This window comes from Eleginops maclovinus, chromosome 3, assembly GCF_036324505.1.
Source record: "Eleginops maclovinus isolate JMC-PN-2008 ecotype Puerto Natales chromosome 3, JC_Emac_rtc_rv5, whole genome shotgun sequence".
NCBI classification, from domain to species: Eukaryota; Metazoa; Chordata; class Actinopteri; order Perciformes; family Eleginopidae; genus Eleginops; species Eleginops maclovinus.
Genome location: NC_086351.1, coordinates 357,501 through 380,945, shown reverse-complemented (window position 1 = coordinate 380,945; position 23,445 = coordinate 357,501). Strand labels below are relative to the sequence as shown.

Genomic DNA, 23,445 nt, shown 5'->3' with positions numbered 1-23,445 from the left:
TTCTACTTTACTCGAGTACAGGATCTGAGTACTTCTACGTATCCTAAATATAACCATTCTAAAGTACATTTCTATGACTCCACTCAGAACACGGCACGAAGCAGATCTTCTTCCAGACTCAACATGTCTAAAAGCTGATTCCAGCTGGCGTCATGTTTCTGTATTCCTAGTTTCTTCACAAGATGAGTCAGAGTGTGAGGAGGAGGTGAACCAGGGATAAAAAAAGCACTTACAGATTGGCCCTCCTCCCCCGGGAAGCCCAAGTGACCCTTCGGCCCCTGCCTGCCCTGTGTGCAACAACATCGAGGCAGAGAGATTAGATATCATGACTCATCTGGATAAACACGTATCTGTGGGTGTATTATGACTAACGTATCTTCACCATCATCACTGTTTTACTTCAATATATTTCGATTGATGTAGAAAACAAAGGTCAAGCATCATGTTCAAGTTTGAGGGTGTGTGTGTTTCAGTCACCTTTGACCCCGGTGGGCCCAGAGAGCCTCGGATGCCTTCGTGTCCCGAACATTTGCACATGACGTTACAGCACTCCCTGTCCGACACCGCGTCCTGCAGAGACACAGAGGGGGAGACAATGGAAGACCCTCGTCAAACTAAAAGGAGCGCCTCACATCTGTCTGACGGTTGAGGAGAAGTTTACATCCATGTCCGTCCAAAGGGTTATTGCCTCATCATTTAATGCTATTGTCACAATAGGTGCCTGAGTTCAAATGTGTTATTGCCTTTGACCACTAAACTCTAATGAGTTCATCCTTGAATCCATGTGGACGAATCCTGCAGGCGGTCTCAAAATGTATGAAGACGGGAAAGACAGCCCGAAAACATAATGCATCAAAAGAAACCTTCAAGTGTGTGTTGGAATCAAGGCGGTCGAAGTAAAGGTACGATATTTACTTCTCCAAAGAATATGCAGTATAAAGGAGCATTACATGGAAATACTGAGGTAAAGTATATGAGTAAATGTACTGAGTAACTTCCACTACTGCAATATTTTGAGTTACCTTGGAGAACCCCAGGAGTACATCCTAGGTCATCTTCTCTGTAATTCTCAGCATCAGAGCCGCTGACACCAGCAGAATCAATAAACTGATCAGGAAAGCTGGCTCTGTCATCGACATCAAACTGGACCCTTTAGAGGCTGTGGTGGAGAGGAGGACTCTGAACAGACTGCTGTCCATCATGGATAACCCCCCCCCCCCCCACCCCCCACCCCCACAGCTGGAAGGACAGGGAGCTCCTTCTCCAACAGACTGGTTCAGCAGAACCTTCCTGCCCTCTGCAGTAACTCTGTACTATAACCCCCCTCTGGCTGCAGGACTCTCTGCTCCATAGCCTCTCTGTGAACTGGACTTAACGTGCACTCTTTACACTTATATTATATTTAATCAATATTCCATTTCATCTGTATATTTCTTATTTCTATTTCTAATGATTTGTTTTGCTTCAAATTGTAATTCGCTGCTGCAACAAAAAGAAATTCCCAGTTTGGGATGAATTCAGTTTTTCTGATTCTGATTGTGCTCAATGATTTTTGTCTGAATTCAGATGCAACTTTTGAGAAAAGCCCGCAGAACTGTTGGAGGGAGATCAGAGGTGAAAGGATGGCACACTCTTCCAGAACCAGTAGAAACATCTTGACTTTGCAAGTGGTCGGAAGTCGCTCCTGTGAGCAGCGCAATGAGGGACTCACGATCTGTTTGAGGATGGTGCTGCCCACGCTTGGCATGCTGATGCTCAGAGGAAGTTTGTAACCGAACCCTCGTCCGAACTCCACCATCTGCAGCTGGGTGGGGTCCCGGGCCCCCTCCAGGGCCACAGTCAGTAAAGCGCTGACCCCTGCAGGCAAAAAACAAAACCACAGTTTTTGATTTTAGTAGGTTAGGACAGACCACAGACCACAGACCACCCATCCATCCATCTTCTCCCGCTTTTCCGTCAGGGTCGCGGATGTAACAGCTCCAGCAGAGAGCCCCAGACTTCTCTTTCCCTGGCCACATCAACCGGCTCTGACTGGGGGATTCCAAGGCGCTCCCAGGCCAGCGAAGAGATATAGTCCCTCCACCTGGTCCTAGGTCTACCCCTCGGTCTCTTCCCAGCTGGACGTGCCTGGAACATCCTTACTGTACACAGCTTGGATGGTTCCCTGCTTCCCCAGGCTCCAGAAGGGGACCCCAGGCTTCCTCCGGGCCGGGTATCCTCGTTTTCCAGTTTGTTTGTCATGAGATCTTTTGAACCAACCTTAGTCTGGCCCCTTACCTGAGACCAATTTGCCATGGGAGACCCTACCAGGAACACAAGGTTCCAGACAACACAGCCCCCAGGTTCATCGGGGCACACAAACCTCTCCACGATAAGGTGCTGGTTCTCGGAAAGGCAGACCACAGACCGGGACTCAAAAACAAATGCCTGAAGTTTAATTTGTTCGCCACACAAGGTTTTCTATACTTATTTTCAGATAAAAACAACTTTAAAACACAAGATATCAAAGCAAAGAAGAGGCCGGCTTCACTTACCACCCAGTATCCTCCTGGTGTTTTATGCAGGTGGGTAATTAACAAAGAAGGATAGAAGTGAAGAAAGACTGGAATCAAAGACTGGAGAGCAAAGGGGGAAATCAAGTGTTGGCAGAGCTCTAGGATGGCGCAAATAACCACATTATAAAGAGGAGAATGGAACACTTACCAGACTGATAAAGCAGCTCTGCTTCATGCTTCAGTTTCATCACGTCTTCATCGACCCCGTCTGAGAAGATCACCAGCACCTGAGTGACGAGGTTAGATCTTAATATACCACTTAATGTGAGCGCACAGATTCACCTCATCCTGACAGATCTGCTAATTCACACAATCACACCTTAACATTTGACTTCTTTCTATCTGCTCTCACTTCTTATCAAGCACCATCATTAGGTCAAAAAGGGTCCATAAGTCCAATGCGTTTATTGCTAAATACCCACTGAACTAATGCCGTTCACCTCAGTCACAGCTTCACTTTGTATTGACTGCAAATTAGCACATCTTGGCAGCATACACTGAAGCTAAAGACTGATCGTTTCATTACAAACTACAAGACAAGCAGACATCTGCCAAGGCCAAATAAATCCTCTTACAATGTTAGCAAAAGCTGAAATATGGTTTGAATTCGCATTTGGATCCACACAAAATAAATGTGTTCTGCCCCGTTTCATACACACTTCCACAGAGTTTCAAAAAGATTGCGCCCTGAAGTTTCCCTGTAAACATGTCCCTAAACCAAACTGAAGATATCTGTCTTGGCGGAGGCAATGCGTGAAGGGTTGGCAGCTTTCCATCACCTTCACATCAGCTTTGGACTTTAAAAACCTCTGCTTGAAGGAGTTAAGCATGGCAGTCTTGAAGTAGGTAGGCCCTGACATCTGCACGTTCATGACTTTGTCCACCACGTCCTTGCTGTAGGCTTCAAAGTCTGTATCGTACAAGAAACGCCCGTCACCACCCAGCACTTGGAAGGCAATGTTGGGCTGGATAGGATCAGGGCCGACGCAACACAGGGTTTTCACTGAAGACACGTAACTGGTGATTTCCGGCAGGAAGTTCTGGAGCTGTTTGTGACCGCTGACCAGCCTCTCACCTCCTGTTCTATCAGAAATATCGAATCCCATGGCGATATCGATGCTGCACTCTGAAGCAAAGGGAAAGATGTATTTCACACAGAGGAATATGGTGGGAAATAAGAGGAGCGTCTGTCTGTCTGAAAGCAGCAATATTTGATTAAAACTTCCCCCATCTCAAAAAACTTCTTAAGCTAAGGGTTTTTGGGTGATATGGATATTCCCATGACTGCTTGTCTTAGTCTCCAAACAGCATGACACATGGCGACCGCTGTGTTTGAATCCAGCAGTGGGGTATTCACTGAAAGCAAAACGGTCAAATCTCTTCAGCTTTTGTTAACCAAAGACTTTATTTCAGGTCAACTAAAAACACATTCAGGAAACCATCGACCAGGGGACAGGAAGGAATAAAATGCTATTTAGTTTCATGGTTTTAGGTCTCATTCCTGCACCACTCTATACTAGCTGAAGTAAAAGAACAACACAGTTGCCCAATAGAAACATATTCCTGAATTCAAATCGTCAGATCACCAAGACCTGGTTTAACGCAACATATCAAAACTACGGGGGAGGTATGCCATGAATGCAACTTAGGTCGCGGGTTCCTCAACAGTACAAGTACAAGACATACAGAAATAAAAAAGCAACAATTCAGATAAAAATAGGGAAAAAGGGGATGAAAAAATGAAAAGCTCAGGTGTTCAATAGTCTGATGGCCTGTGGAGAGTTTCCAGAATGCAAACTCTTCTTCTGCTGGTTAGTTTACTGCGAGGTCACAGCGATGCGTATCCTATGCCGTGACCAAACTAACCCCACTGTATTCGCTACAAACCAGTTGATAGAGAAGCACCCAAATTAATTTTGCAACATTTGAATGGAAACACAGCTACTGATATGCAGGGATACACTTGTCAACTTACTGCCTGGGGGGCGAGGGGTTGGGGGACGGGGTGAGGGTGAGGGTGGGGGTGATGGTGGTGGATCTTGACCATCGCATATGACGTCGACCACACCTTGCTTGATATTTGCCAATTCGTTGAAGTTGTGCACACTAAACAGCCTCTCCGGGGTGCCGGTGATCTGCAAGAGCTGCAGTTCGTGAACGTCCCCAACGCCGATGGCTAACAACGTGATGTTCATATCCCTGAGACGGTCAGCTGCATCCTCCACCTCATCATGAGACTCGCCGTCTGAGATCAACACCATGGTCTTGGGGACCCCGCTACGACTGCCCCGAAACTCCTGAAAGTATTCCATAATGTGATCCAAGGCACGTCCGATGTTCGTGTCTCCACCAGTGTAATTCAAGCCTTGGATGTGTTTGGTCAAATCCTCCTTCTTAAAGTAGTTGTTGAGGTTAAACTCATCCTTAGGCTCATTGCTGAACTGTGCGAGTCCAACATGAATCCACTTTTCACTGATGTCAAAGCTGTTCACTACGTTTGCCGTGAAGTTTTTCATAATTTTGTGTTGGTCTAAATTGATGCTGCTCGACTGATCGAGTAGGAAGATGAGGTCGGCCTTCTTACATTCTGGCAAAGCAAAGCAAGAGGAAGTTATCAGTCAATATGACAGAAATGGAAATATGAATTGATGAAATGAAATGGAGATTACAAAAGTACAAAGAATCAGTGAAGCATCATTTGTTTGGCCTCCCCAAACCCCTCACTTCCTTATTTACAGTTTGAAGTCTGACAGATGAGGCATGCATTCAAATAGACCCCATTGGGAATGTTCACCAGCGGGAAGACTGTTAGGGATATTCTGCTCTGTTATTCTTACTCCTTAATGGCACAAGCAGCCATTTTTTGAGGGAGGAACCAAATGTGACGGATCTACCTGTACATTGTGATCTGCAAGTGATCTATCATTTTCCTTCTTCCCTTGCTTTGCTCAAATACTGAAGAGCTAGCTGTGCTAAATCAATCAAGAACAATGCCTGTTGTGTTGTACAGAAGTGCATAGAGTTACCAAACATAAATACTAAACTACACATTCATACATTTATGAACCATCATACCAAAAGGACCTTATGTTTATTTTAAGGTTTGTTTAAAAATGATGAATATTTGACACCCCTTCCACGGTTACTGGCTGTGAAGATCTACAATTCTTACTGACGGAAGGAATACTGCTGTCTACAAGAAAGTTGAAGGGCTAATTGAACTAATTGAATACAATTAGAACACTGAGCCCCTGAATTATTAATGTACATCTCTAGAAGAATTGAATCCTTTAGTGGATCTTTTGGCAGAAACTTAACATCTTAGCTGGGAAGATCTGTACCACGACGGATGCCCTGAGTTGTGCTCACTTTGTTTTGTCTCTTTGCAGAGGACAGAAGACATATTGTTGTACAGAGTTTCTAGGGCCTTAAAGTTGTCCACGAAGAAAACGTTGGAGTTGTCGCCACCAGCAATAGTCAACAGCTCTTTCTCAACGGCTTCTTTCACTCCGACACTGATGACCGTGACCCCATGTTCTCGCAGTTTATCAGCCGGACCCTTTAGGTTGGAAGATATGGTCGCAGCTCCATTTGTGATCACCATGAGAATCTGTGGCACCTTCCGGCCTCCATGTTGAGCATTAAAGTACTCTAGAGAATAGTTCAAGGCTTTCCCTGTGAAGGTGCGTCCTTGTAATGGCATCTCAGTTGGTATCGCTGAGAGAACTTTCTGTTTGGAGGAGTAGGCGTTCAGTTTAAAATGGACCTGGGGTTCTTCGGAGTAGGAAATAAACCCAAAATGAGTGAAGAGCGGGCCAACTTGGGTTTGGTTCACTATTGATGCCATAAAGTTCCGCATGCTTTCATACTGTGTTTGAGATATGCTTTGGGAGCTGTCCACCAGGAATATAATGTCGGCTGTCTCCATTTGACATTCTGGTTTAAAAGAAAGGAGGAAAGGGAGGAAAGGGAGGAAAGGGAGAGGTTAGCAGAGAAATTGATTGGTAATTATTATGTAAAAAAATCAATGCCTTACATTTACAACTGATTGAGAGTAAAGATGGTTACATAAAATAAGCTTCACCTCAGTGAGTACGGTAGACATGTCCATGACCTTTTATCGCATTTTATTAAACTTCGATTGATTTCAGTAAACAAACTATAAAATGGAAAAGGATTGAGAAATTCAAGCTCTTGTTGCCAATGGTGGAATGTCACAGTTAGTACATTTACTCCAGTATTGTACTTCTATTTGAACTACTCTGTATTTGTTGTACTTATATTTGCATTTCATTTTATTGTCAGTACTTCTGATGAAGCAGCATTCTCAATTCAGAAAGTGGGTATTTAAAGACCCTTGTATTTATGTTATTACTTAAGTAAACCGTCTGAGTACTTCCTCCACCTCTGCTCTACTCCAGTTGCTTTTGTTGGTTTCTCTTGTCCTGCTCTTACCTTTCTCACAAATCTTCAAGGAAACCTGGCTGTCCAAGTCTTTCAGCGCATCAAAGTTCTTCTCAGAATAAACCCTGTCAGAAGAACCGCTGATCTCCAGCAGCTGGGTGCGGTTGTGATCCTTCACTCCGATGGCGTAGATCACCACTCCTTTTTTCCTCAGAGCCTCAGCGGGACCCCTGACTTCATCTTTGGCCTCTCCGTCTGTAATCACTATCAGCCTCTGACTAATTTCAGGACGCCCTCCTTGGGCCGCATCGAAATACCTGGAAACCTCTTTGATGGCCTTTCCTGTGTGCGTACCTTCATTCATCTGCTCCATATTATCAATGGCGCTCGAAATGTTAGCTATGCTGTAGTGTTTGTCAAGGGCAAACTCCAGATTGTAGCTGGTACTGAACTGCATGACACCGACGTGGACCTTGTTCTTCCCGATGGCCGACTTGCTGATGACAGATTTCATGAAGTCTTTCATTGTCTGAAAGTGGTCCTTCGAGATGCTCTCGGAGCTGTCAGTGAGGAAAAAGATGTCGCCCTGTGTGTCTCTGCAAGCTGTCGACACAGAACACAGAAATGTTAATGCGGACTTAGGTTCAAGGACCAGGGACACGCTTCAATATGCGTTCAACACATCCGGCCTCTGTTTGTCTTCATTCTGTCAACCCACGCGCCCTCTCCCTTCCACTCATAAATTCTCCTTTCTACCTCAACCCTAGCCAAACCCCTTCATCCCGCTCCCCAACAAACCCTTCATTGTTTCATCCCTACATCCATCATTCCATTCATCCCTACCTCCCTTATCCCCACATCCACCATTCCCACCACCCCTTCATCACTACCTCCCTTATCCCTACATCCACCATTCCATTCATCCCTACCTCTTGTATCCCATCATCACTACCTCCCTTATCCCTACCTCCTGTATCCCATCATCCTACCTCCCTTATCCCTACCTCCTGTATCCCATCATCACTACCTCCTTATCCCTACCTCCTGTATCCCATCATCACTACCTCCTTATCCCTACCTCCTGTATCCCAACATCACTACCTCCCTTATCCCTACCTCCCTTATCCCTACCTCCTGTATCCCAACATCACTACCTCCCTTCTACCTCCCTTATCCCTACCTCCTGTATCCCATCATCACTACCCCCCTTATCCCTACATCCTGTATCCCAACATCACTACCTCCCTTATCCCTACATCCACTATTCCATTCATCCATACCTCCTGTATCCCTACATCCCATCATTTTCGATGAATTACTTGCCCTTACTTGTCTTTTCTATTTCTGTTTTGCTCTTTACCTCCACCACTACCCTCTAGGATTCAAAAGACACTGAACCTCGCGCTAGGTGAGCATCAGAAGGTTTTAGAAGTTGAAAGGTCTTTGATCATTGAAATGTACCAACACACAGTCATCATTGTAAGTCGGACACTGATGATATATTCTAACGTCCTCTACAAACGTAACTTTTACAATTCTTTTTAGCTGCCAATTCTGAGGTATGAAAAGCGTCTCCACTGTTCGGTACTCTCCGTGCTGCCTTTATATCGATACTAGTCACGGCGTCTTGATTGAACATGCAGGGGTCGCCTTAAAGCAATAATATGTTCCTCCTTCTCTTGATGTAAAGTGAACAACACAACATACCGGTAACCTTAGTTATGTCTCAAAGCAGTGCACGATATTACGCTTGTGAAAAGCCCTAGTGTCACTTCCCTTTTCCATTAAGAAAATGCTTGATTAAAGTCCATTTAAAAATAAAGGTTCCTTACCATTGTCAGAACAGATATCTGAGGTGATGTCATTTTTGATGGATTTCAAAGAATCAAAATTATGGACAAAGACCGTCTTCTTGGGGTCTCCTGCAATCTCTTTCAGCTGACTTTGGTCTGAATCTTTCACCCCAATGGCGTAGATAATAATTCCCTGCTTCCTCAGTTCTTCTGCAGGAGTTTTCACCTCGTCAGTGGACTTTCCATCTGTGATGACAATCAGGTACTTTGAGACTTGATGATCACGTGTGGTCGCCGCTTGATCAAAGTGTTGGCCCATGGATGTCAGCGCTTTTCCAGTCATCGTCCCACCTCCAGCACGATCTATATCTTTGATGGCTTTCACTAATGACTCGGCATCAGAGTAGGTTGTCAAATCAAATTCCTTAGTTGGGAAATCAGCATATTTTACAAGTCCAATACGGACATGTTCTGGCCCAATTTGGAAGGTTTGTAGAAACGCGATGGCGAAGTTCTTCATGTCTTCGAAGTCTGGGTAATTAATGCTTCCTGAGTCATCCATAAGGAAGAAGATGTCTGCTTCACTGGTTCTTTCACAAGCTAAAGCGGAAAAGCAACAACAGGACATTGTTATTTCACATAGTCGGATAGAGGAAGGTTAGAACTGAACATTTACTTGGAAATATTTGAGTTAAACTGAATACAAAGATGGCTTTTCAAGAGGAAAGTACCATTTTAATTCCCCATAGCAACAACAAATCAAATGCACCTTGGAGATTTCTGGCTTTCGCTGTTCATTAGGGGAACTCTTTGTTCAGGTTAAGTCAAAATGACTTATTGATCCCCAAAGCCCCCCCTAATTTAACTTGTAATTTGTCTTCAACATAAATGCTAATTAACTCTTTAAAGTTCACTCTTTGTGTTTAGGGTATTTCCTGTGAGACACATTTTTTTTAAACTACAGATTGTTTTACCCAAATACAAGTTGTACTATCATCAACACATAATCAAAGTACCGAAACTACTCATCAAACGGAATGGAATGTGGCTTCATTTGAACTTGCTGCTGGTAAAGGTGGAGATAATTACTGTTTTTACTGGGAGCGATCTTAAGCCATAAAAGTGCGTCATAGTTCATGTGTTTATTTATAACTTGTATTTTCATACAAAACGGCAAGAAACTAGTAACCATTTGACTGTTTCGTCAGTCATGTTGAATAACTGTAGTGGAATAAAAGGTACATTTGGTTCTAAATCGTAGTTTGTAAGAACGATAAGGTAGTATATAATGATCTAACTCGAGTGAAGTCCCGTGCCCTCCTTAAGTTACTTATTTACTTTCCACCACTCCCAAATAGAAAACAGTTACAAACCTTCTTTGGTTTCTGAAGTCCTCAATTTTTTTGTGACTGCTTCATCAATTATGTTTTTGCACAGGGTTTTCTGCAGGCTCTGCTTCAGGGGCTTCAGCTCGGTGAAACTTTTCAGAGAGAAAACATGCTGATCAGGAGGGTGTGAAGCCATTTCCAGCAGTTGGGTCTCGCTGGCATTTTCTATTCCTACAGCGTAAATGGTGACGCCGGCTCGACGCAGAATAATTGCCTCTTCGCCCACGTTATCCTGGGATTCACCGTCAGTGATGACCACCGCCACCTGTTGGACACCTTTCTCTTTCCTGCAGCCCTTTCCCTTAATTAAGACGTTGTCCAGAGTAAACTTCAGGGCCCCTCCAGTCTTCGTACTACCTCCATTGTAAGGCAGGATCTTGATGTAGTTCAGCAATTCGTCCTTGTGGTTGAAAGAGTCGAGATAGACCCGTGGTGTGGTTATATTGTTGTATGTGACGATGCCCACCCGGACTCTCGTCGGACTTACATCCAAGCTGCTCACGATCGAGTGGAGGAAATTGCGCATGAGCCGAAAGTTTTCATTTCCAATGCTTGAGGACTCATCAACGATGAACACGATGTCTGCCACATTGGCTCCAATGCATTCTGTGAAAGGAGTGAGATTTTTTAACTTGAGTCATCTGCTGCCAAGGAATTTATTACAGGTAACGTTGAAATGTAGGTAAAAGCAGTACGCATAATGTTGGTGTTCTGCGATTAAAAGAGATTTCAATGAAACTAAGAATGCTCTGGTTTTGTAGCTGAACATTGTCCTCTTCTACTAACTGAAAAACATGGAAAACAACGAGTAAGATGGATGGGATTCTCACCTTCAGCAACGATGTCCTTTTTCTCGGTCAAGATGACATCCTTCAAAATAAACACTTTGGAAGTATTATATGCGTAGCCAGTGCTGACAAATGATTCGATTGCTTCCATACTTGCACCTGCACTCATTCCTATAAGAGTTACCCCCGAGGATTTGATCACTTCAGCGTCCCTATACACAGAGTCCTTGGAGTCTTTTGCACTCACAACAACCAGATACTGTCGGGAGCCATGCTGCAGACGGCCCCCAGCCCCGTGGCCAAAAAACTGAGCATTGGCGTACCTCAGGGCACTGCCCAGGTTAGTTGGTTTGCTGGGTGGTGGGCGCAGGCGGAAACGATTGACAGCCTCGATGGTTTTCTGTTTCGTTTTAAATGTGTTAAGTTGGAATTCGATCTTGGTGTCTTCACCGTACTGCGCCAAACCAATGCGGTAGGTAGACGCTGTGGCATTGAGATGATCGATCAATTTAACCATGTCAGATATGAACTCCGGGAACAACTTTTTATCCATGCCACTGTCCACCAGGAAGAAGATATCTGCATACCTGTCTGTCAATGCTGGAGAAAGAGAAAACGTTATTACTTTTTCTTACAGTACAGTCAAGTATTCTCCAAAGTGTATGGCTAGTTTGTCCAATAAATCAGCCTTACAGATCTTTATTCTCGAGGGGGCTCACTAAAAATGTTGTTGTCCAGCAATTTTGACATTGCTAAGCTGACTTTGTATCTTTCCCAGCTCTCATATCGTACCCATATACAAGCAGGAATAAGGCCATCAATTCCCATTCCCCCTTTGCACATCCATCATGTCTAGCCACGCTTTGATTGCAGCCATTGAATGAGCTATTGGGAACAGGTGTACTTTGTCTTTCTACGTGTTTCTTAAGCAATAAACACCTCTAACTTTATAAAAACTGGTAACCAAAAAGGACTGCAGATTGCAACAGCAGTAAACATATAAAAAATAGACTTTACTGCAAAGAAATGGACTATTATAGGATGTTTTCGCCAATCCTTTGCCTTACCTTGCTTCTGATCCTCAGCAACAATGCACACAGTTTTCAGCAGACTGTCTTTCAGTGTCTGCAGAGCTGCGTAGTTACTGATGGAGGACAGGAAGTGCTCTGGAGGACGGTTGGCGATGGACTGGAGCTCCTGCAGGTTGGCTGCTCCCACCCCGATGCCAAACACGATGACCCCATGCTGCCTCAGGCGCTGGGCGGGTGCTGTCACATCGTCCGTGGAATCTCCATCCGTGATAACCACAGCGATCTGAGGCACCCTTTGGCCGGCTCTGCTCCCTGCTTCCTCCGTGAAATACTGCGTCCGGAGGAAGTCGATGGCCTTGCCTGTTTCCGTGCCTCCTTTTCGTTTGGGAATTCTTTTAACAGCCTCCAGCAGGGATGTCTTGTCCATGTGATCCTTCAGCAGGAACTCCTGGTAAGTTTCCTCGCTGTACTGAGCCAGGCCGATACGAACCTTGTTCCGGCCGATCGCGAGGGCCTTGATGACGCTGCTTAAAAAACCTTTGATCTTCACAAAGTTTGTCCTCTCGATGCTGGAGGAGCCGTCCACCAGGAAGACGATGTCGGCCAAGGTGGCATTTTCACACACTGGACAGGGGGGAGAAAAAGTGAACTTCTTGCATCACTGCAGCAATAAATACAAATATAATCATATTTTAGAAATCAAAAATGAATCAACATCTTTATAATCACTGAAGAAAAATTGGTTACAGAGGCCTTATCAAGCTTTGGGGGGTTTCCCTTCCCGGCTTAATGAATTGATTGAGCTCTGTTAACATTAGCTGTTAGCCATTAGCTCGGTTTGGAGGTAGTGGCGCAGTCTGTGGGGACTTGGTCTTTTAAATGAAAGGGTTGCCGGTTCACGCCCCTTATAAGATAAGATGTACTTTATTCGGACTGGAGAGGTGCCAGTTCACCTCCTGATCACTGCCGAGGCACAGAACCCCCCGGGCGCAGATCCACTGCTTCTTGTACTAGGACGGCTTCAATGCAGAGGTTCAGTTTTGTGTGTGCTGTACATGTTATATAAACAAGCAGGGCTGTGCTGCCCACAGGCTGCTAACAGCTAACGGCTAACAGCTAACATTACCTAGCTCTGTACCTGCAGATTTCTCCTCACAATGTTTGATGAGAGGAAGATGAACCTTTTAACACCACTAGGGGGAAATTCAGTGTTCACTCTGTTTTACATGCGTATACATTAACCATACAGGTAGGTGCACACGTACATGCATTTTCTACTACACACACCGTTTTGACACACATTCACATGCATCTGGAGAGGTGCCCAAGCGAGTTTGGGGTTCGGGGCCTTGCTCAAGGGCACCTCGGCATTATCAGCAATATCAAAGGAATAATAGGGTGTCCATCAACAGTGAATTTAAAGGTCAACATCTTTTCTTTCATCCCGGAGACTCTGTTAGTCTTCATCCCGACTACTGGGAGCCTGTAGAAAGACCAGTACTGTACCTTTTGGCAGTATCGGTTTTTGTCACATCCCTGAGCCCCCCATACACACAAAGTTTGAATCGAAGATCCTCATTAGTGAGGGGCGAGCCAATCAGACGATCAGATTGGGATCAGATCAGGATGCAAGTCAGAGCTTTTAGCTCTCACACATTGCCTTCATTTCCTAGAAAGTCTCAAGCATGCATAATGTCTTTGTGTCTGCAGATGTTTCCAAAGATCATGTTTCCCGAGCCTTAAAGCGTTTCACAGACAGACTGTAGTGTTATTTCAAACGTCGTTAGATCCATATTTCTGGAAAAATGACTGACGAAATAAGCTTTGATTTACGATTCAAACGCTTAACGTCACTTACAAAATAGAAACATGTCATGAATCTCTCTTTTTAAAGCTTATTTAAAAAAGCCAACCTGTGTTTGAAGACCCAGCTGTCATCTGAGCAGCGATGCCGGAGAAATACGCTGCTACGATGACGCCGACGAATACACTCGTTCCTCCCTTCATGCTGGTACGCCTCATGGGTGCCTCCCTTCCTACAACAGAAACATACCAGAGGTGTTTCAGAAGTGTGGAACAGAATCTTCAGCTTTACTTAAAACAAAGTATGAACTTTTTAAATCACACTTAATATGTTCCAGAAATACACAAAGAAACATTGCATTGGGTAGAACTGTAGGTCCGCCAAACATCAGTGAGTAAGAGGAATGTCGTTAAGTGTGTTTTAATCTCTTCAGCATGTTGCTCTGGACCAGCTTACTAAAACAGAAAATATACCAAATATTTGAGGAGATTCTTGGAAACTTTGTTTCAAATTGGACAGTTAATGTTCACATCAGAAAGAAATACTTATTTACATAAAATAAGGTTTCAAACAGATATGTGTACCATGTGGACTTTGAGGGTTTTCCATCTCAGTGTGAGACATGGAACAGAAAGGGTCAACTTTGGCCTCCATCGGCTCATTTAAAGGAGAGTAACTGGTGCAACAAGCTTCTGTCTTTAATGTGAAATCAGAGCAGATTAAAAGGCCCACAGTAGTCATCAAGTTGTTCGAACATGAGAGAATACAGATGCTGCTGTTCCAAGGGGAGGTTAGTCTACAGCTCTGGATTATCTTCAATGACCCTTGACACTATGCAAGAGTTAGCGTAGCATTATTGGTTAATACATATTTTGTTCTTCAAAATTTCTGCAGCTTGAACGTCGTTTTAAGGCATTCTGAGATTTGTAGGGGCTGTTTTTCCCCTTTGCCCTAGCAAATTCCTAACATTTGGATGCAAGTAAGTAAAAAACAAGAGTACAAGATAATTCATTTGATGGATTACAAACATTTTGATATTTACAAAAGTGTCATTTGCAAGTTATAATTAGGGTTTTTAAAATGTCAGCACAACAATTAATCCCAATACAGTGCAAATTAATTAGCTGGTGACAAACAATCAAAACTAAAAACGTATTTGGAGTAGATCTGTAGGATGTTGCAGGGATTTAACATGGGCGTCAATGGCCGGAGCAGCTGGAGTTTTTGTCACTCAAGGACTATTATGGGCCAGATTTGTAAGTCGGTTAGCTATAATGAAGACATCGAGACAATGCTGACTAACTTGGCTTCTGAAATCATTTAAAATGATGTGAAAAGAGTGAATATTATGGGATTTAGAGCAGGGTTTTTCCAGCAGATTTGACAGACCCTCTACACCAGGGGTGTCCATACTTTTTTCACCGAGGGCCACATACAGAAAATATACGGAGAGCTGGGCCCCTGATAGAGGAGAATACTGCCTCATAAGTTACAAGTTAGCAAAACAAATCAAATGTAGGGGAAAAGGGTTTCAGAAAGAACAGCCCACATCCCATCTGTCTTCAGGGTTCATTTATTCTGTTGCAGCTCATCCCTTAAAACAGAGCCTCAGAGTGCTGATAATCAGAGGGAACATGAAGGTCACATCTCCAGCTGGTTATAGAAATAAGTTACTGGGTTTAAATCAACTCAGATTTGTTAGAGAATGTTTTAGATTCTAAATGACTGACTTTATTTTAAATTGGGCTCATTAATATATCTGAACATATACCTGAGAAGTAAAATATAAGAGCAGCAGAAGTTTGATTTGTGGGCCGTATTTCATTATGCTTTTAGAATGTGCTGAGGGCCGATTCAATATGGCCTGCAGGCTCATTTGGCCCCCGGGCCGTAGTTTGGACACCCTTGCTCTACAAGCTGAGTGATGATGTACACAGTCATCCTAAGATCTGAAACGCTCTGAAAACTCCACAACACTTCAACTGTGACTTTAGGAAAACCATTCCATCTATCGAGAAACCCTCCAATAAAGTGGAGACTCTGGAGAGCTGCTCACACTTCAAATCTTGTTTCTCCGTTAAAGTATGACGAAGCAGTGTGACCGCAAAGTGTGGTGATTATGAGCTCTGTTAGATTTCCCATTCATTCCTATGGGGGAAAAGTCGGCAGCTTTTTGCATTTGCGTGAAAACGGCTAAGTGAGTCTCTTAGAAAAGTGGGTAAGTAGCACGGCTATCTTTTAGGCAGAAAGAATAAGATACAGGATTATAATATGTCTGCTGCCCACCATGCAGTCACTCTCAACACATTCTCATCCATGCTCAACATCCTTCAAGTATCCCTTCCCTTACATTAATGAGCCCTTAAAGACACCCTTCATCAGCACCTTTTGTTCTGCAGGTCAAGGCAAGGCAAGTTTATTTATAGAGCACCTTTCAACACAAGGCAATTCAAAGTGCTTTAAGAGCATTAAGAAATAATGCAGCAGAAACACATTAGAGAAAGGCCTTTAAAAACAGACATTCAAGATAATGAAATAAACACAACAGGAATAAAATACAAGAATGAAAGTCACAGTGCAGAATGAAAGTCACAGTGCAGAGTAAAAGTCACAGTGCAGAATGAAAGTCACAGTGCAGAATAACAGTCACAGTGCAGAATGAAAGTCACAGTGCAGAATGACAGTCACAGTGCAGAATGACAGTCACAGTGCAGAGTGAAAGTCACAGTGCAGAGTAAAAGTCACAGTGCAGAATGAAAGTCACAGTGCAGAATAACAGTCACAGTGCAGAATGAAAGTCACAGTGCAGAATGACAGTCACAGTGCAGAATGACAGTCACAGTGCAGAGTGAAAGTCACAGTGCAGAATGAAAGTCACAGTGCAGAATGAAAGTCACAGTGCAGAATGAAAGTCACAGTGCAGAATGAAAGTCACAGTGCAGAGTAAAAGTCACAGTGCAGAATGACAGTCACAGTGCAGAATGAAAGTCACAGTGCAGAATGAAAGTCACAGTGCAGAGTAAAAGTCACAGTGCAGAGTGAAAGTCACAGTGCAGAATGAAAGTCACAGTGCAGAGTAAAAGTCACAGTGCAGAGTGAAAGTCACAGTGCAGAGTAAAAGTCACAGTGCAGAGTAAAAGTCACAGTGCAGAGTGAAAGTCACAGTGCAGAATGAAAGTCACAGTGCAGAGTAAAAGTCACAGTGCAGAATGAAAGTCACAGTGCAGAATGACAGTCACAGTGCAGAGTAACAGTCACAGTGCAGAGTAAAAGTCACAGTGCAGAGTGAAAGTCACAGTGCAGAATGAAAGTCACAGTGCAGAGTAAAAGTCACAGTGCAGAATGAAAGTCACAGTGCAGAATGAAAGTCACAGTGCAGAATGAAAGTCACAGTGCAGAGTAAAAGTCACAGTGCAGAGTGAAAGTCACAGTGCAGAATGAAAGTCACAGTGCAGAATGAAAGTCACAGTGCAGAATGACAGTCACAGTGCAGAGTAACAGTCACAGTGCAGAGTAAAAGTCACAGTGCAGAGTGAAAGTCACAGTGCAGAATGAAAGTCACAGTGCAGAATGAAAGTCACAGTGCAGAATGAAAGTCACAGTGCAGAATGAAAGTCACAGTGCAGAGTAAAAGTCACAGTGCAGAGTAAAAGTCACAGTGCAGAGTAAAAGTCACAGTGCAGAATAACAGTCACAGTGCAGAATGAAAGTCACAGTGCAGAATGACAGTCACAGTGCAGAATGAAAGTCACAGTGCAGAATGACAGTCACAGTGCAGAATGACAGTCACAGTGCAGAATGAAAGTCACAGTGCAGAGTAAAAGTCACAGTGCAGAGTAAAAGTCACAGTGCAGAGTAAAAGTCACAGTGCAGAATGAAAGTCACAGTGCAGAGTAAAAGTCACAGTGCAGAGTAAAAGTCACAGTGCAGAATGAAAGTCACAGTGCAGAGTAAAAGTCACAGTGCAGAGTAAAAGTCACAGTGCAGAGTAAAAGTCACAGTGCAGAATGAAAGTCACAGTGCAGAGTAAAAGTCACAGTGCAGAATGAAAGTCACAGTGCAGAGTGAAAGTCACAGTGCAGAGTAAAAGTCACAGTGCAGAGTGAAAGTCACAGTGCAGAATGAAAGTCACAGTGCAGAGTGAAAGTCACAGTGCAGAGTGAAAGTCACAGTGCAGAGTGAAAGTCACAGTGCAGAATGAAAGTCACAGTGCAGAGTAAAAGTCACAGTGCAGAGTAACAGTCACAGTGCAGAGTGAAAGTCACAGTGCAGAGTGAAAGCCACAGTGCAGAATGAAAGTCACAGTGCAGAGTGAAAGTCACAGTGCAGAATGAAAGTCACAGTGCAGAATGAAAGTCACAGTGCAGAGTAAAAGTCACAGTGCAGAGTAAAAGTCACAGTGCAGAGTAAAAGTCACAGTGCAGTGTGAGATCAGAACAGCTGATTAAAAGCAGCAGCAAAAAGAAATGTTTTCAGCCTGGATTTAAAAGCAGTAAGAGTAGCAGCAGACCTGCAGGGTTCGGGGAGTTTGTTCCAGATATTTGGAGCATGATAACTGAACGCTGCTTCTCCTTGTTTAGTTCTAAGTCTGGGGACAGAAAGTTGACCCATCCCAGAAGATCTGAGAGTTCTGGATGGTTGTAGCAGGAGATCAGAATAGTAAAGGTGAGACAGCAATGTTACATTTAACTCAACAAACTGAAACCACATTTCCCATCAAAGCACAAAAGAAAAAGAGAATTCACTTACAGTCGTGCTGCTCCTCCTGCTCCCTCTGAACACAGGCAGTGGTCCTCCGTCCTGTAGGTGCTGCAGGAGGAGGATAAAGGGGAGGAGGAGGAGGAGGAGGAGGAGGAGGAGGAAGACCTCCTTCACCTCACTCCACATTCTGCAAGAGAGATGGATTGGTTTCATTTGGGACCCACGAAGATTTCCAAGGAAAGTTGTGATACAACAGCAGAAATATGTTATTTATTTTTCACTTACATGGAGCTGAGTTTTTTCAACAATGACACCAGCCTATCCATCTCATGAGTGTGTGTGTGTGTGTGTGTGTGTGTGTGTGTGTGTGTGTGTGTGTGTGTGTGTGTCTGTGTCTGTGTCTGTGTCTGTGTGTGGGTGGGTTGATGAAGAGCAGCTGCTGGTTGTGAGGAAATAAATGTTTTCTGGTTGTCAGCTCAAGCGGCACAGATGTTCCACACTTAAATTTGCTGCACATTTTATATTTCGTCATATTCTTATTGTTCTTTTTGTGAATGTATACATCCTGACCGCCGCTCCCTATACGCAGAGTACGCAGAGCGTGTAGGGGCCCCGGCAGTGATGGGCAAGTTACTTCCAGAATGTAATCCAGTACATGTTCCTGATTCCTGTCTTCTTAAAGTAATAAGGGACATTACATCATCACTGTCTCTGAACTGTGATGTGTTACACTACTCTGAGTTACTCTGAGTCACTCTCACCAGAATAACCTCTAAAGTTTGGCTTTAAATGCTAACATGTAGTTTACTACAGCTCATTAATTAAAGCCCTCTATCTGGCAGTACATGCTGAACATGAGGAAAGAGCTAGAGGTTAAACTCCTGCTCCGTTTCAGTGGGCTGCATAATATGTGATACCGGTACCGTGACGTCTCTGTGTGTCATTAATAACATGTGAGTGGAGCCTCTGCACGGCCCTGTGACCTGCTGGATAGGAACCAGTCTCTATGCAGCGTTAGCTCACCAGGTCATTGGTGTGTTAACGGGGATTTGGCTGACAAGCTTTCTAAAAGCCGGAGATTCCACAGAGGACAGAGGCTGCAGATCTTCAACACTCTGCCACGAGTCTCTGAAGGTCTCAGGGTTCAAGCAGCAGACCCAGAGAGAAAGACCTTCTGTAGCTTCTGCCTGCAGCTCTGCATGGTGAGCCTGCAGCTCTGCATCTTGAATCTGTTCCTGCAGCTCTGCATGGTGAATCTGCAGCTCTGCATGGTGAATCTGTTCCTGCAGCTCTGCATGGTGAATCTGCAGCTCTGCATGGTGAATCTGTTCCTGCAGGTCTGCATGGTGAATCTGCAGCTCTGCATTGTGAATCTGCAGCTCTGCATGGTGAATCTGTTCCTGCAGCTCTGCATTGTGAGCCTGCAGCTCTGCATCTTGAATCTGTTCCTGCAGCTGTGCACTGTGAACCTGCAGCCCTCTGAACCAATAGGAAACAGGCTTACTGAGTTACTGTTCTACCGGCACAGTTGTTTCTCTGGTGTCGGAATGTCTCGCGATGTTTGTGAGTTCTTAGAAACTAAACACCACATCATTTCAAATGTGTTGTAACTGTTACTGAGAATTGTAACGGGTATTATATTACCCACATTTCAGAAGTACTGCGTTATATTACTGCAACAAGTAATACATTACTGTAACTCCGTTACTTTTGACTTTACCCCCTGCCTCCAAAAGCTTAGCAGCGGCCCTGATCCTGAACCATCGTTATAATTCACCAAACTTTATTTTCTTAAAGACTTAGCACACATGTCGTAAAAACTGCAATAAACGACGCCTGGCAATTAGCAATCGGAGGATGGAAGTGCACTAGCTAACATGTTGGGTAACACGTTTTTCTGTGGGGGGTGATGACAGTCAACGGAAGACTCGGACAGACGCGGAATCGCCCGGGCGGGTTACACGATGTGTGCTGCTGTTTCTTAAAGCCAACCAGTGGGAGAATCTCAGCCTGTCGTCACTGCCGGTGTTGAACCCAAACAGCAGCCGTTAGCTGTTAGCCGTTAGCACACAGAGCTGCAGCATCTCATATCTGGTGGAAGGTGGCCCAAAAACTTGATAAATGAACAGTTCAAGATCTGTCTTTGTGTTCCTGTCTCACGTCTGCTGTTCCCTCCTGTCTCTGCTGTTCCCTCCTGCTGGGTTACCTGTGTTTCTCTCCCACCTGTGTCTTGTCCTTGCGATCAGTCTTCTGTTTTTTCTTAGTCAGATTCTTGATGTGGGACGCATATTTTTTAGGGAGAGCGATTCTGTTCTGCCTCATGTTGTCTGGCCCAGCGCCGGGAATTCTGAGACTGCCGCCAAGGGAAACTTATATCCTGAATGTGGGTCCGATCTGCTCTACAATCCACACACTGATTCAATGTGCTGCCTGTGATCGTAGAAATGTATTGTAAGTGTTATTTCATTATATAGGTCAGGCATGTAGAACTCAAAAGGATCAAGCGTGTTTCCTTTAAAGCAGTGTCTGCAGATGTTTCCCCCGCCCTGTGGTGGTTTTAGCTTGTTCTGTTTATCACAGAGTTATGTAGATACTTGAGATGTATGTTTATGTGAAGCCATTGCTACAGTCGAACAAGATCTCTCTGCAACTGAAGTAACGGTTGTAGTACTTGACCCTCTAAATGTGTATGTACTGTCCAGTGTAGGCACTAGTGTGTTTCTGTGTTTTGGATAGAGTCATGATTTTGTTCTGTATTGTCAAAATCATATTTTAGAAAGGTATACCAAAAATTAATTAACCAGGGAAGTAATTACTGTTACTGGTTTGATGTCCCCAGTATGTTAAATACGGCTGTCTTTCCCAGGCTTTAGTAACACCTTTAACACAAAAGAGAGGCGACCTGAACTTCTCTAGAGACAGGAGCTTCAGGCAAATGATCACCCGGATGTTACCTGATATAAATAACGTGCCTTATGTCCTGTGTTTTATAATGGCCTTGTTGTATGCAGTTTGCCCCTCTGACCAGATGCTCTCCAACACTCTTCAGAATGTAGAATCTGATTGGCTGTTCCCCTTCTTCTTCCCTTTAAGAATCTGGTCTCATGTTTGATCGGATCAGGTCCTGGTAGACTTTGGTTGGTTATCTGGCCTCCAGCTGGACCTGATTCTGTTAAATGCTCTGCTCTTTATTAAATAACACTACTTTGATTTGAAGCTTGTAGATTTGTTCTTTTCGTACCAGAAGGTGATAAAGTGTGGAATTTCCACGACACTTGTCATTTGATGTGTGTGTTATTATTGAATCAGATCTCAGTGTTGTTGTTGGTATCTACATGGAGTTAAGCATCGCCTCCTCGCCACTGATCTCAGTCTTCACTGGTGCAGCCATGTGCTCAAATGGAGAACACATGGATGTAATTAAGGGACTGCTAATAGAAAAAAGGAGCTGAACATGGATGCAATCCAACTGGGAGGCTAGCTGAAGATTAGACCGATTTCCAGTGAATTTCAGGAAACATTTCCCACAGCTCTCTTTAAGAACTGTGGTAAATGTGTCTGCCAAGTCTCTGCAGAGTCCATTGCTCCCTGAAAATGGCCACATTAAGCTTTTGAGGGGTTTTTCCTTTCAAGGTTTCAAGGTTTATTGGTCATATGCACAGCAGATACAACGTATATGTTGGCAATGAAAATCTTATGTCCCGTGCTCCTCCAACAACTCAACATACATGGTGCAGATAAGATAATAAAATAGTGCAAAAAGAGAGAAGAATATTTACAATATCAACAATACAGATTTGAGGATGTGAAATATATACATATTTGGAATACATTGAAAGTATTTAAATACTTTACTCTGTTGAATGAGGAGGTATGGACAGATGCATATATTATGTATAGCAGATATGTATAATATATATATGTACAGTGGTGGGCCGTCAGGGCCAGCAAGGCCTTCTCTGCTGGCCTAAACATCATCAGAATATAAATTAAATGTTGATATATTTTTTCCACAAATACGTATTAAATTATTCCCCATAGTCTATTCTCTTCATTTTATAGCGTTCGTCTTGGCTGCGCTGCTTCCAGCCTCAGAACGAGATTTGGAGGGCTGGCCTTTATGTTAGAGCTTTTATCCAATCATATTTCAGCCATAATGTGTTGCTAGGGTCAAAGAAATCTGCCCTTAGGCCTTCAGAATCAACAGTGCGGGCGGCTGTAGCTTAAAGTGAACGCAAACAAAACTGTGGCGTTAACTAATCAGATTTCGAGGTGGCGACAACGGGCCAGCTAGCAGGCGTACGCTAACGTTAGCACGTGCACATCTTCTGATTGGATACGCACTATTGAGAGGCAGAGCTAGGCAGTAGGCAGAGCCATACAGTCTATGGGCAAAGCTAGCAAACAGAACTAGAACTTGAGCGAGCTAATTTGTGTAGATTTCTAAAACACAATACTCCCACAATGGCTGAAGGAGGAGAAGAGATCAATTTGGTCGAAGATATAATTACAACGCCATTTTCAAAACGAACTTTTCAAGTAAAGCTACACATCTTGAAAAGGGAACGGCCAACTCCAACGCTAGCGAGCCTAGCACAGCAGGGAAACTACGAGCGGTACCCCTGGCTCACAGCCTCCGAGAGGCACTGCAACTTGTACTGCCGGGAATGCCTGGTATTTGCAACTGATCGATTTGGTGTTTGGAGCCACACTACATTTGCAAACTTGAGTTGTCTAACCAAGGCAGCAACGAGACACCAAAGCACAGCTGGGCACTTGGAAGCACTGGTGCTTTTGAAAACCTTTGGGGACACCCGAGTGGATCTACAGCTCAACGAACAAGTGCGCAGGGAAACGGAGCTCCACAACGAAAGGGTGAACAAAAATAGGGAAATATTGAAAGACTGATTGATTGTGTCCTGTTTTTGGGTAAACAGGAACTTTCATTTAGGGGACACGATGAAAGCGCCGAGTCCAGAAA

General features: G+C 44.0%; 1 protein-coding gene across 2 annotated transcripts in view; it reads right to left on the bottom strand.

Annotated features, from left to right (window-relative positions):
• The window catches only part of LOC134862234 (collagen alpha-6(VI) chain-like), a 37,514-nt gene extending 18,890 nt beyond the window's left edge, over positions 1–18,624 (bottom strand). Inside the window, exons 1-14 of one of the 2 annotated variants that reach the window (XR_010165478.1) lie at positions 18,513–18,624; positions 13,873–13,995; positions 11,996–12,583; positions 10,971–11,528; positions 10,126–10,746; positions 8,792–9,352; positions 7,011–7,562; positions 5,925–6,491; positions 4,531–5,142; positions 3,335–3,681; positions 2,704–2,782; positions 1,712–1,857; positions 478–570; positions 234–287 (exon numbers count right to left, since the gene is read on the bottom strand). Coding sequence is in view for 1 of the 2 variants with exons in the window: in XM_063880005.1 (XP_063736075.1) it covers positions 234–287; positions 478–570; positions 1,712–1,857; positions 2,704–2,782; positions 3,335–3,681; positions 4,531–5,142; positions 5,925–6,491; positions 7,011–7,562; positions 8,792–9,352; positions 10,126–10,746; positions 10,971–11,528; positions 11,996–12,583; positions 13,873–13,981 (4,887 nt within the window). In the remaining variant the exon portion in view is untranslated. The remainder of the gene's footprint in view (positions 1–233; positions 288–477; positions 571–1,711; positions 1,858–2,703; positions 2,783–3,334; positions 3,682–4,530; positions 5,143–5,924; positions 6,492–7,010; positions 7,563–8,791; positions 9,353–10,125; positions 10,747–10,970; positions 11,529–11,995; positions 12,584–13,872; positions 13,996–18,512) is intronic. The other variant, XM_063880005.1, reaches the window with a different exon arrangement.
• Positions 18,625–23,445: the final 4,821 nt, after the last annotated feature.